General features: G+C 44.7%; 2 protein-coding genes and 1 non-coding gene across 5 annotated transcripts in view; 1 reads left to right on the top strand and 2 right to left on the bottom strand.

The window, feature by feature from the left end:
* Window positions 1-564: 564 nt before the first annotated feature.
* Window positions 565-635, bottom strand: trnag-ccc (transfer RNA glycine (anticodon CCC)). The gene has a single exon. It is a non-coding gene; the product is annotated as a tRNA-Gly (tRNA).
* A 190-nt stretch (window positions 636-825) lies between these two features.
* LOC139580648 (histone-lysine N-methyltransferase PRDM9-like) lies at window positions 826-5,634 on the top strand. 3 transcript variants are annotated; one of them, XM_071409532.1, is made up of 7 exons: window positions 826-1,025; window positions 1,327-1,422; window positions 1,544-1,630; window positions 1,839-2,110; window positions 2,569-2,636; window positions 2,725-2,915; window positions 3,111-5,634. In XM_071409532.1, exons 2-7 carry the CDS (start codon window positions 1,329-1,331, stop codon window positions 5,228-5,230), a joined length of 2,832 nt encoding a protein of 943 aa, XP_071265633.1. In that variant the 5' UTR covers window positions 826-1,025; window positions 1,327-1,328; the 3' UTR covers window positions 5,231-5,634. The 3 variants fall into 3 exon arrangements, with proteins under 3 accessions (XP_071265633.1, XP_071265632.1, XP_071265634.1); XM_071409531.1 differs by having other exon boundaries at window positions 1,544-1,642; XM_071409533.1 differs by lacking the exons at window positions 826-1,025; window positions 1,327-1,422; window positions 1,544-1,630 and adding an exon at window positions 2,271-2,324 and having other exon boundaries at window positions 1,973-2,110.
* The window catches only part of LOC139580649 (neurabin-2-like), a 26,000-nt gene continuing 18,205 nt past the window's right edge, over window positions 5,635-13,429 (bottom strand). Inside the window, exons 6-11 of the mRNA XM_071409534.1 lie at window positions 11,879-12,011; window positions 10,533-10,685; window positions 10,371-10,424; window positions 9,745-9,974; window positions 9,416-9,509; window positions 5,635-7,358 (exon numbers count right to left, since the gene is read on the bottom strand). Of these exons, the coding sequence (XP_071265635.1) occupies window positions 7,308-7,358; window positions 9,416-9,509; window positions 9,745-9,974; window positions 10,371-10,424; window positions 10,533-10,685; window positions 11,879-12,011 (715 nt within the window). The 3' untranslated portion in view covers window positions 5,635-7,307. The remainder of the gene's footprint in view (window positions 7,359-9,415; window positions 9,510-9,744; window positions 9,975-10,370; window positions 10,425-10,532; window positions 10,686-11,878; window positions 12,012-13,429) is intronic.

Genomic DNA, 13,429 nt, shown 5'->3' with positions numbered 1-13,429 from the left:
AGACAATATAGGAAAGTATAATCACATCAACCTTTCAAAACACTGGTAGTGCTTTCAGATTTCGATCATTAAAGCATGATCAGAACCATGTAAACTGCACAAGCTCGCCAAGTATGCATGTGTTTTGTGCATGTATTATTATTTGTATCTTGTGCTCATGCTTCAGGTGATGGAAATTGACATAATTATAGTTTCCTGTGGATATATTGTCTCATATTCCTACCGCCAAATTGACCAACCGCATGGACAACCGGTAAAGTACGTTAAAATGTAATTTTATTCAACATTCTGGCTTGTAGGGGTCATGAGAAGAAACTTTCCAGATTCAAAATGCAATTCCTGCCCGATGTAGAATTCAATGCAATTCAGCGTCTGTTTTCCAGGCAAGCCCAAGGGCTTGTGTATACATTTGTGACAAGTGTATATATATATTTTTAAATGCAGACAATTTTTCTGATGATGACTAACCAAGTAAACTCATCGCAGTTGTTACTTTGTGTAATCGTGCATTTAATGCACCATAGAACACAGCTCTGCAATTTAGTGTCAAGATAGCAAAATCAGTGCGCCGCCCGGGAATCGAACCCGGGTCGAAAGAATGGGAATCTTCCATGATACCACTACACCAGCGGCGCTGCTGAATATTGTTGTAGTCTGCGATTATATGAAGATCTCCTTCATCATGTAAAGTAGTTTATGAGATTATGTTACTGTATAGAAACACTAAAGCGTATGAATAATACTCTGGTCATCAAAGCATAATCAATAATTGCAAAAAGTCACATTTTAGAGGCAAGCCATCAGTGTGAAAGGTTTGCACTTCCGGGTCATGTAAAGGGAACAGCGCTACAAGCTACCCATGAATGGTTGCGGTCCGCCATCAAAACAACTTGAAGAAGGAGAAGCTACTCATGAATTTTCTCCTCAGAAGTCAAATCAGTTTTCCAAAATTGACATACACTAGTACCTAAATGATAACGAAGATTATTAGTAATTACAGGTTTCAAGAAGATCAGGTTGTCCAGGTGTGTCAATATTATTTTGAACATTAGCTAGCTATCTTGCAAGATAATGCTAATTCCACATTGCTAGCTAGCATTTTTGTATGTAGCTTGCTAGCTAACAACAATGTGCATTATGACATTTAGATGTTGTATTTTCTTTAGTAGCTAAGGCACTGTTAAATTAATTCGTGAAATTGGTATAATATCAGGACAAATGGCTTTTGCCATAGTTTATCACACAGGGTGAAGGTGTTGTCCTGATACATGGCTGTTGTGTTGTGCTTGCTAACACTGTCATTGCTACACTACTAACCGAATACAGTGATGTCTGAAGAAGTGATCGTCGTGGAGTGGGCAGAGCCTGGTGTGTCAGAGGAGGGATGCCAAGTCCAAATCATTACAGACAACCCCTCTGCAGGTGTGGTACTCAGGCTACAGTAGCCAAATTCAATCAGTTTCAGATTGTGATTGTCATGTACTCCTGTGTCAGGAACATTTGTCATATACTCAATTTTCTCACTGGATCTGTGTTGTCACAGTGTTCTCTGACAGCCTCGTCCAGAATATATTGGTGAACACTGTGGTACAAGGCCAAGAGGAGGATCATCAACTACTAGATGACAACGGTAATGACCTCTGTGAGTGAGAATGAATTCTGTGTACTCTGACTATCTTGAATTCCAAGGCCATCACTGGTCTTTGCATGCATCTTTCAAATCATAGTTGATTAGATCTACAGTTGGTAAGTAGAAAGCCATGTTATATCCAATTTAGCTTACCACATGATTGTACCAGCTTACTTAGGCCTATCACTTTGTATTTTTATTTTTACAGATTGTGAGGAGTGTCATACCTCCAACAAAGACCAGTGTGATGTCCAAGGTGGTCTGTCCTTCATGCTGGACTCACCCACTCCAATGGGTATACCTCAGAGGGCCCTCCTCACCCTACCCCATGGGCTGGTGGTAGGCAGGTCCAGTATCCCAGGGGCAGGCCTGGGGGTCCTAAACCAAGGGCCAACTGTGGCCCCAGGAATGCACTTTGGCCCCTGTGAGGGGGAGGTGACTACCAGGGAAAGAGCAGTAGCAAGTGACTATTCCTGGGAGGTGAGTGAGTGCTGATATACTGGGCAATTGTGATATGTAGGGAAATTCAGATGGCTGATTTAGGACCCTTTTTACTGAATAGTGTGTTTGTTTCCTATGATGTGTTTTGTATCTGTTTTGATTTTCGTAGTGATATATGTGTATATTTTTCTATTTGCAGGGCTCATCTGTAAAAGAGACCTTGGTCTCAGCTTGACTCCCTGTCAAAATAAAGGTTAAATATTGTACAAAATACTGTACTATAGTTTGTGTAAAACTAACTGTGTCCCAAACGGCACCCTATTCCCTACTTTTGACCACAGCCCTGGGTGATATTTGGGTGCACCTACAGTGCAGGATCTGTCATTGCTATTCCATGGAAATCTTAAGCATGGTCTATACTCTATTTATGACTGTTGTGCCGAGTCAGCTGAGATTATTTGTCATGTTTTTCTATAAAAGCATAGCTTTTTTTTCAGGTCTGGAACAGTAAGAGTGAATCTGAGTACATCGATGCTGCACGAGACACTCATTCCAACTGGATGAGGTAACTTGTAGAACGTACCCTCACTTATTCTACACTCTGTCTGTCTAAGTCACACTGCGCTCACTCTCTCTCTGTCGCTCTCTCTCAGGTATGTTAACTGTGCTCGCAATGAAGAGGAAGGTAATCTCATAGCACTCCAGTACAGGGGGATTGTTTTCTTCCACTGCTGCCGCTCCATCCTCCCAGGAGATGAGTTCCTGTTTTGGCCTGGGGGCAGATTCATCGAAAGGTTTAGGGACCCCTCTGACCAAATCTGGCTCCGAAAGTGCACCCCTTCAGGTACTTATCGTTCTGGGTCTCCTTATACGACCTTGCTCAGGCACTGGGCGTCTAGAAGGCTTATGTGAGGGTGTATAAAGAATAATAATAGGGAATATTACATTTCTCAATCTCAAAAAGGTTGAAAGAATGCCAGTCACTTTAGTAATGTTTAGTAAGACCTAACTTTTGCGTCTTCTTTTCTCTCTGTTTCAGAGTTTAGAACAGATTTGTCGTCACAGGTTTTCCTCTGCTGTCAGTGCCAGCTTACTTTCACCACCAAGTCCTACCTTCAAAAACATACAGAGAAATCACACTCTCTGGACCTATCACCTGCGTCTGCACTGAGTGAGCTTGACAATCACCTTTCTAACGGCAATGTGAAGCCAGACCCTATGTCGTCGTCCTCTGTAGGGGAGTTGGCCTACCGGTGCCCTCAGTGTCCTAAGAGCTTTAAGCAGAAGGGCCACGTCCAGAGACACATGCGAAATGTCCACTCCAAGGTGAAACCGTACTGCTGCATCCATTGTAGGAGGTGTTTCGCTCAGCTGTCTTGTCTGGCCAGGCACCAGATACGAGTTCATGGCAAGAAGAAGAAGCAGGGAATAGAAGAGTTTATGTCTGAAGAGGTCAGAGGGAAGAGTCAGCCATCCCCTAACAGGACCCAGGAAACTGAGTCCTCCACCTCCGATGCTCCACCTACAGGGGCCTCTGTCTTATTCCCGTGTCCTCACTGCCCATTCTCTTCTACTGTGGAGAGCAGCCTTTGTCAGCACATGAAGAGCCATGACCAAAGGGAAAAGGTCATCAAAATGCAGGCTTTTGTAGAGGTCAGAGGGGAGAGCACCCATAAACCCGAATCCCCAGAACTCCCCTCTGATGCTCTACATACAGAGCCCCAGAGAGATGAGCCGGCACAAACAGGTGAGGAGGCCAACAGCTGCTCTCAGTGTGGGAAGAGCTTTAAACAGAAGGGCCACTTCCAAAGACACATGCGAGCTGTCCACTCCAACGTCAGACCCTACTGCTGCCCCCAGTGCAGGAAGTGTTTCGCTCAGGGGTATGACCTGGCGAGGCACCAGCTACGAGTTCACGGAACGAAGAAGAAGCGTCGAGTAGTAGAGGTCAGAGGGGAGAATCTGCCCCGGCCGCCCTCTGACAGCGCCTGGGAACCGGAGCCCCCCTCCACCAATGATTCACCTACAGAGACCCAGACTGGAAGAGCTCCCTCTCAGAGACTAAGGAACCTCAGAGTAAAGTCCACCAGGACCTCTAAAGCCAAAACTAAGGCAAACGCACCAAAACAAAGACAAATCAGTACCAAGAAGAGATCCCATTCAGATGCTCTGGACATGGAGAAGGAGATGGAGGGAGATGCTGTTGGAGAGGAGGCCCAGTACAGCTGCACTGAGTGTCAGGGAACCTACGACAACCCAGAGTCTCTCAGATCCCATCAGTGCATCCAGGTTGTGGTGGGGCCGCCGCCGTACTCTTGCTCTACATGTGGGGTTACCTTCAAACGGTACACCACCCTGAAGAAGCACAAGCTCAACAAGCACCCGAAGGAAAATATGCGTTATTGCTGCACCCGCTGTGGAAGGTTCTTCAGTCAGGCTGCCGGTCTACAGCGCCACCTGGAGGCAGAAGTATGTAAGAACATCCAGCTGAGCTCTGAAGCGGTCCCCTGCTCCTACTGCCAATTCTCCTTCACCGAGGAGAGGTACCTCCGGAAGCACGTTAAGAGACACCACCCTGAGGAGTATGTCTCTCAGGCCTCAGGCCTGGGCTCAGGCCTCATTCCGCCAGAGCCGAAGGCCGTAGAGGGAGGAGAGGTCCACCTCTGCTTTCAGTGTGGGAAGAGCTACAAGTATGTTAAATGCTTCAAATCGCACAGGTGTTTCCAGTCAGTCACAGCCAAACGGTACTTGTGCAATGACTGTGGGAAAGGTTTCTCTTGTTTCTACAGCCTTAAGCAGCATCAGCGGATTCACACGGGAGAGAAGCCATACCGCTGTTCTTATTGCGAGAAGTGTTTTAGCCACTCTGGACAGCTGAATGTGCATGTGAGGATACACACAGGGGAGAAGCCTTTCCTGTGTACAGAGTGTGGAGAGACCTTCCGTCAGTCTGGGGATCTGAAGCGCCATGAGAGAAAACACACTGGGGTGAAACCATGTACCTGTCCTGAATGTGGGAAAAGCTTCAGTCGACCTCAGAGTCTGAAAGCTCACCAGCTGCTGCACAACGGAGAGAAACTGTACAAGTGTGATCAGTGTGTCAAAAGGTTTTCACGAAATTATCACCTGACGAGACACCATGAAAAGATGCACTCATAATTTGGCTGCACCACACACACACTATTTACTATTGGGTTCATTTGAAAACACTTGGTTAAGTTGATATTTCTGTAGCAGAGCAACATTCACAGATCAGAATACCATTCTATTTACAACACAAGTAAAAGCATGTGATTTGTGTTTTATTATTGCTCAACCTCACTAACGCTCGTGTTTGAGTGGAAGCAAGTCCCTGCAGCAATGTTCCAACATCTAGTGGAAAGCCTTCCAAGAAGAGTGGAGGCTGTTATAGCAGCAAAGGGGGGACCAACTCCATCCATATTCATGCCCATGATTTTGGAATGAGATGTTCGATGAGCAGGTGTCCATACTTTTGGTTATGTAGTGTATCTTTGTACCTGAAGATAAGGGAAATGGAAAATGAATAAAAAAAGACTTCAGTATCACGGTTCACCATTTATTCCACAAAACATATAATGCAAAGCATGTGCCCTGTACACGCCTAAAATCTTATGAAAATACATAACATGCTCATGAGATATTTCTTCATTTCATAAAATTATCTAACACTCTTTGTGAAATCACCTAGGTCTTGCCTCTGAAATTCAACAAATATCCATTCTAAACCGTTTTTCCTTTCCATCATCACTCGTTTCTTTGCATTGCTTATCTTACCAGCTTTAATACAACACCTCACATATGGCGTTTACCATATAAACAACTCAAATATTTCAGTCATCTTAACTATACAAACACACTGGTATGGGAGTTGACACAAATAGGCTTTTTACAGTAAGTTTCCCTCCAAACTGTGAAGAAGCAGGTGAATACTACCTGGCAGTGAGTCCATGTGCTACAGTCAGGGGAATGGGGAGTGCACAATAGCTGCTGGTGATGTTTCATCACCATCGAAGTCCATGGTTGTGTTCATTAGGGTACACAACAGACAAGTCCAGATAGGCCTAGTCCTTCCCTGTTTCAGTCCATTTTATTCTGTTTGGTTCCTAATGAACATGCACCAGTTGTGTTTCCCAACACTTTCCATCACCAGTGTCTGCCATTCAGTCAGTGTTGAACACATCTTTGATAACATCCACAATAAAATTAAAAACGATCAGATTTCAAATCTTGTCCATGTCCCTTTGTAGCACAGCAGATTTGGAAACTCTCTTCTGGTCCTTTTTACAATGAGTTATTTTATGTAAGTTCAGTTACTTAAGAAAGGGGTTGTTACTGAAGGTTTACTATGCTCTTACTGAATCGCATCAGTAGCCATTACTGGCTAGCGGAGTTGACTGGCTAACAATACACACTACGGTTGTTAACTCTGAAAGGTAGGCAGCAGTCGACTGAAGTTGAGTGACAAACCCCTGCAAAGGTTGGATTGCTGATCTAATTGTAGAAGGAGATGGATAGCTGACAGTATCTCTTATTTTCCCTTACATTCCAGTGAAGCACCAACACAATCATTCTATATCTTCTCCAGTGTCAACATTTTACAATTACATGTCTTCCTCAGTCACATAAGTTATCATATGCACCAACTCTTGACTCCATTAGTGCATACATGTTAAATGTTTTACATGTATTAATAAAAAATATATACAAACCAAACTTTGTTTGAAAACCACAGTATTACAGCTGTAAAATGACAATTCCAGAAAATAAAACATCACAAAACAAAGAAAAGGAATTTGTTTTTGCAATTGAAATCAAAAGCCTGGTTTTCTAATTCACCCAAACACTATTTTCTATCAAATGGCCAAATACTGAACACTGGAAAAAAATGAGGAACAGCAACGGTTAGAGCTCCACAGAAGTTCTTGCCAGTATTTTTTTTTATGTTAAGAAAATGGTTGATTAAACTATCAGACAAACCAGTAGCCATTGGCAATATTACCAGATCGGAAATATTCACAAAACAAACAACAAAAACAGGATTAAAAGGATTGTTAGATAAAGAGATTATATGCAGCAATACAAAGCCTGAGGGTACATGTATGCAACCGCAAACCAAGCTAAAGTTTGAGGCAAGAAATACCCTGGGTCCACTGCAAATACAATAACATCCTGGTATCCACTTAATGTTCTTGAAGAGACATAGGAAACAAGGCTTTTATAAAGGTTCAGATTTCAGCTCTTCAACCCTGCATTCCAGATCTGCTACCTGCAACCAAAGTAACACAGAAAGTTATGGTTACGTATTATGATAGACTACTAGAAACTTTACCAATGCTCTGCTTCACCAATGGTCTCCCCAATGGCTGTGTGACAGTATAACTTTACGTCCGTCCCCTCGCCCCGGCGCGAACCAGGGACCCTCTGCACACATCAACAACAGTCACCCAAGAAGCATCATTACCCATCGCTCCACAAAAGCCGCGGCCCTTGCAGAGCAAGGGGAACCACCACTTCAAGTCTCAGAGCAAGTGACGTCACCGACTGAAAGGCTGCTAGCGCGCACCACCGCTACCTAGCTAGCCATTTCACATCGGTTACAGCTGCACACAATGAAATATATAATATACACTGCTCAAAAAAATAAAGTGAACACTTAAACAACACAATGTAACTCCAAGTCAATCACACTTTTGTGAAATCAAACTGTCCACTTAGGAAGCAACACTGATTGACAATAAATTTCACATGCTGTTGTGCAAATGGAATAGACAAAAGGTGGAAATTATAGGCAATTAGCAAGACACACCCAATAAAGGAGTGATTCTGCAGGTGGTGACCACAGACCACTTCTCAGTTCCTATGCTTCCTGGCTGATGTTTTGGTCACTTTTGAATGCTGGCGGTGCTCTCACTCTAGTGGTAGCATGAGACGGAGTCTACAACCCACACAAGTGGCTCAGGTAGTGCAGCTCATCCAGGATGGCACATCAATGCGAGCTGTGGCAAGAAGGTTTGCTGTGTCTGTCAGCGTAGTGTCCAGAGCATGGAGGCGCTACCAGGAGACAGGCCAGTACATCAGGAGACGTGGAGGAGGCCGTAGGAGGGCAACAACCCAGCAGCAGGACCGCTACCTCCGCCTTTGAGCAGGAGGAGCACTGCCAGAGCCCTGCAAAATGACCTCCAGCAGGCCACAAATGTGCATGTGTCTGCTCAAACGGTCAGAAACAGACTCCATGAGGGTGGTATGAGGGCCCGACGTCCACAGGTGGGGGTTGTGCTTACAGCCCAACACCGTGCAGGACGTTTGGCATTTGCCAGAGAACACCAAGATTGGCAAATTCGCCACTGGCGCCCTGTGCTCTTCACAGATGAAAGCAGGTTCACACTGAGCACATGAGCACATGTGACAGACGTGACAGAGTCTGGAGACGCCGTGGAGAACGTTCTGCTGCCTGCAACATCCTCCAGCATGACCGGTTTGGCGGTGGGTCAGTCATGGTGTGGGGTGGCATTTCTTTGTGGGGCCGCACAGCCCTCCATGTGCTCGCCAGAGGTAGCCTGACTGCCATTAGGTACCGAGATGAGATCCTCAGACCCCTTGTGAGACCATATGCTGACACATGCACATTTGTGGCCTGCTGGAGGTCATTTTGCAGGGCTCTGGCAGTGCTCCTCCTGCTCAAAGGCGGAGGTAGCGGTCCTGCTGCTAGGTTGTTGCCCTCCTACGTCTCCTGATGTACTGGCCTGTCTCCTGGTAGCGCCTCCATGCTCTGGACACTACGCTGACAGACACAGCAAACCTTCTTGCCACAGCTTGCATTGATGTGCCATCCTGGATGAGCTGCACTACCTGAGCCACTTGTGTGGGTTGTAGACTCCGTCTCATGCTACCACTAGAGTGAGAGCACCGCCAGCATTCAAAAGTGACCAAAACATCAGCCAGGAAGCATAGGAACTGAGAAGTGGTCTGTGGTCACCACCTGCAGAATCACTCCTTTATTGGGGGTGTCTTGCTAATTGCCTATAATTTCCACCTTTTGTCTATTCCATTTGCACAACAGCATGTGAAATTTATTGTCAATCAGTGTTGCTTCCTAAGTGGCCAGTTTGATTTCACAGAAGTGTGATTGACTTGGAGTTACATTGTGTTGTTTAAGTGTTCCCTTTATTTTTTTGAGCAGTGTATATCATTTAACAGACACTTATCTAAAGCAACTGACAGTCATGTGTGCATACATTTCTCGTATTGGTGGCCCCAGCAGGAATCGAACACACAAACCTTGGTGTTTGAGCCACACATACAGCCATCAGTCTCCACTATTACCTGTTCATGGAGCTGTCCTGACTCCTCCTTCAGTGATGCCTCGGCCCCGTCCTGTACACAGCGCTGAGTCTCCTTCTTCAGGTACTCAATCTCCCTACAGATGAGACGTCACAGAGAGACACTAATCACACTCAGTGTTTCCCCTATTTTAATTTAGCAACGGTGGCCCAAATTGTTGTCACTGCAAAAATATTTTTCTGCAGAGACGCGCTTTTAAATGGATAGTCAATGGCTCCGTGACTGGAAGTCTATGGGAACAGCTACCATGTCATTGCGCTAACGCTAGTAGCAATGCAACCTGTGTGTGTGTGTGTATGGCCCGGCCTTACTTCTGCTGGTACTCCTTGATGAGGCGCTTGGCCTTGCTGTACTTGCGCTCCAGAGCCTGGTACTGGGCCTGCGTCTCCTTCAGGTGCTCGTCCACAGCCTGACACAGACTCTGGGCCTCCATCCAGTAGCCCTCCAGCTTCTCCATGCGCTCCTTGTTCTCCTGCAGGGTCTGCTCCAGCTGGTTCTTGTCCATACGCCAGCGCTGCTTGTCCTGCTCTGCATGGTTCAGCTGGGAGTGTGGAGAAGTACACACACACAGATGCGCGTAAGTACACACACACAGGTAGACAAACGGACTGGCCGTAAATGCAACTGAATATTAATTAAGTAGTAGATGTGTACAATTAAACATTGGGACATAACATTTAATAACAATCACAATATATATATTTTCTGTTATTTAACCTGGATATAACTGGGCAAGTCCATTAAGAACAAATTCTTATTTACAATGACGGCCTACCAAAAGGCCCCCTGCGGGGACGGGGGCTGGAATTAAAAATACTAAATAAAAATATAGGACAAACCACACATCACGAAAAAGAGAGACACCACAACACTACATAAAGAGAGTGACCTAAGACAACAACATAGCATAGTAGCAACATAATACAACTTAACCTACCTTTCTTTTCAGCTGTTGGATCTCTGCCTGTGTTACAGCATGCTTTATTTGAAGCTGAGGAGAGAGGGAGTTAAGGAAGTTGTTGCAAAATCTGTCCAAAAAGTAGTGCAGTATATAAGGAATAGGGTGACACCGCCCTTTATCTTTAATGGTTTCTCTCACCTCCCGGTACTTATGGGCCAGCTTCTCAGGGTCCGCCTCCAGGGGAGAGATGTCCTCGTTCTCAGCCAGGTCAAACACCTCGATGGCAGACGGCTCCGTGGGGCTGACCTCCTCCTCGTCATCCTCCTCCTCATCAGTACCATATTCACCATCCTGGGGAAAGAGAGGACCGGTGAGCCCGAAGTAACAATTCGGTTTGGGGTTTAATTGATCTCCAGCTCTTAATTGACAGGGCCAAAGTGTCTGCATATTTGAATAGGTTTAATATGCTTCCATCAATCCCATTTCACATTTTTTATAAATGCCTGTGACTGCTGCTACTATAACAACATCATGGTTATAAGAATTTATTCTTAACCGACTTGCCTAGTTAAATAAAGGTCAAATAAAATAATAAAATGGTTGGTTGGTACTGAGACTGGCCACTAGATGGCGTATAACACCATTGAAGAGCATCCCTAGATTGGGGGAGAGAACACAGAACAAACCCTCAACCATTATGCCATCATTCTGCATGTCAACGTAATAAGATGGAGAACATAAGAATGCCCTGCATCCTCATAGGATTTTGATTGGACAGAGGTTTAAAAAAAAAAATCGTCCTTTTGGGTTGTAAGTACTCTAAAATCTCTAACCCAACAACCCAGAGATGAAGAGGCCAAAACATCAGAAACACTGATTCATTTTGAAAAAGAAGTCCTAGGGAGAGAATTTAATTTATCCTACTTGGCCTATGCTCTCTAAACTGACCTGTTGGTATGCATCACAAATGGCACCCTATTGCCTATATAGTGCACTACTTTTGACCAGAGCCCATAGGAAGAATAGGGTGTCATTTGGGAAGCAGACTTGTGTTTATACTGTCTGGAGGCTATACTGAACAGTAACAGCGTAGCTAAGGGCACACGCCCATACAGCGCACTCGATACAGCCACCGGCTTTGGGTCAATTCTGACAAAGATGTGATTGGCACACATACAGTATCTTAATCCTAAAAGGGTTAAAGAGAACACACAGAGGGAAAAATTTACCTAAAAACACGTATTATTAATTTTAAAAAATTAAAATAGTGACCATGTTTCAGTTTCTCTCTAAACTAGCCGTGTTCAGGGTCATGTTCTTTAAGGCACAGAGTAGCAAAACATTTAGCAACATAAAGAAAATATCTGTGTTCTTATTGGACACGTTCTGGTAGTAACTCCCCTGCTGTCAGGTGGTCTGTCTGTCCATCTGTACTGTACTTCTTGGTTGTCCATGTACTGGCTGTAGACTGGCTGTAGACCAGTTGTAGACCTACCTTCTGGCCATCCATGTACTGGTTGGTTACAGACTGGTTGTAGACCTACCTCTTGGTCGTCCATGTACTGGCTGTAGCGTTGTTCCATCATCTCTCTCTGCCAGCGCTCCTGTTCCAGGGTCTGTTGGATCAGCTGGGCCACCTCACTTTGCTCGCCCGGCTTCTCCCGACCAATCAGAAACCTGCATAAAATTACACAGATTTTGAAAATGGCTTTCTATGTGGACTGCAACAAGAGGAACCGCTATGATATGGTCCCTTAGCAAGAAGTTAAATAATCTGAATTATATAACCTCTCAACCTTGACCCAATATGCTCCGAGAGAGACGTGTTTTTCAGTGTAATACTCTCCTCAGCTATGTAAGAGGAATCGGAGTAGTTCAGAATGAGTACCCATAGTCAGTCAGTTATCAAGATCACCACAACAGCCTTAGAATCCCCCCGTTAACTATCAGGTAATTAAATGCTAAACACAGTTCCCATCCTCATTCACCCATCCATTCCCATGGCTGACATTTTTATGAATAGGTCCAACTGACCGCCTGCCTGCCTCAACCCTTCCTTCCCTGTCTACTGATCTATAATGCATGAGCTCTCTCTAAAGTCACACAACACTAACAATTACACACACACACAGGAACACAGGCACACCACACACTAACAATTACCCCCATAGCTCTACTGATCACTAGTTCCAGAATTATGAATGAATGAGCCTGTATACGACAAAGCAGTGTTGGGGATTGAGGAACAGGCAGGCGACTCTGGTGCCCCATTCAGTCAGCCACAAATAGACCCCTCTGGCATTTAAGAATGATAATTGTGTTGATGCCTGCTGTGAGCATGATGGTGATGTTTTTATGCTCTTCCATGGTTCAAATGTGAGTTTCAGCTTTGTCTGTGGTTCTGTTGCTGTATCTCCGAAGGGAAGTTTTCACTTTTCATCATGGCCCCATTTGACCTCTGATGACTGACTACTCTGCATGCCCTGGTCTACACAGTATGTATGTGGGAGGATGTGGTCATTTAGACAGTCTTCTCTAAAGTCTAAAGCCGATGCAAAACTAAGAAGAAAATGTGTACAGAAAACCTGAACGGAGTCTGGCGTCACGCAGTACTACAAAGAAAATAGAGTAGGGATTAGAGTTGATGGGCCCAACTTTATACAGGGCCAAGTCATTTAACCTATCTGTATTCAAGTGTTTGAGAGAGACATCCATCAAGGCAACTCTATTCCCTCTCAGTAGCTAATTGTTCTCAAAGCAGTAGTAAACTCAGCAAAAAAATAAAATGTCCTCTCACTGTCAACTGCGTTTATTTTCAGCAAACTTAACATGTGTAAATATTTGTATGACCATAACAAGATTCAACAACTGAAACATAAACTGAACAAGTTCCACAGACATGTGACTAACAGAAATGGGAGGAACAAAATCAAAAGTAACAGTCAGTATCTGGTGTGGCCACCAGCTGCATTAAGTACTGCAGTGCATCGCCTCCTCATGGACTGCACCAGATTGGCCAGTTCTTACTGTGAAATGTTAACCCACTCTTCCACCAAGGCACCTGCAAGTTCCCAGACATTTCTGGGGGGAATGGC

Source organism: Salvelinus alpinus, chromosome 7, assembly GCF_045679555.1.
Source record: "Salvelinus alpinus chromosome 7, SLU_Salpinus.1, whole genome shotgun sequence".
Taxonomy (NCBI): domain Eukaryota; kingdom Metazoa; phylum Chordata; class Actinopteri; order Salmoniformes; family Salmonidae; genus Salvelinus; species Salvelinus alpinus.
This window is presented reverse-complemented; position numbering and strand designations above follow the sequence as displayed.

What these genes read in the sequence shown, in the direction of transcription:
- LOC139580648 (XM_071409531.1), top strand. Translation starts at nt 1,329, where the DNA reads ATGTCTGAAGAAGTGATCGTCGTGGAGTGGGCAGAGCCTGGTGTGTCA. An exon ending in TGACAACGGTAATGACCTCT is followed by an intron (nt 1,643 to 1,838) that starts GTGAGTGAGAAT and finishes TTATTTTTACAG; the next exon opens with ATTGTGAGGAGTGTCATACC. An exon ending in CCGAAAGTGCACCCCTTCAG is followed by an intron (nt 2,916 to 3,110) that starts GTACTTATCGTT and finishes TCTCTGTTTCAG; the next exon opens with AGTTTAGAACAGATTTGTCG.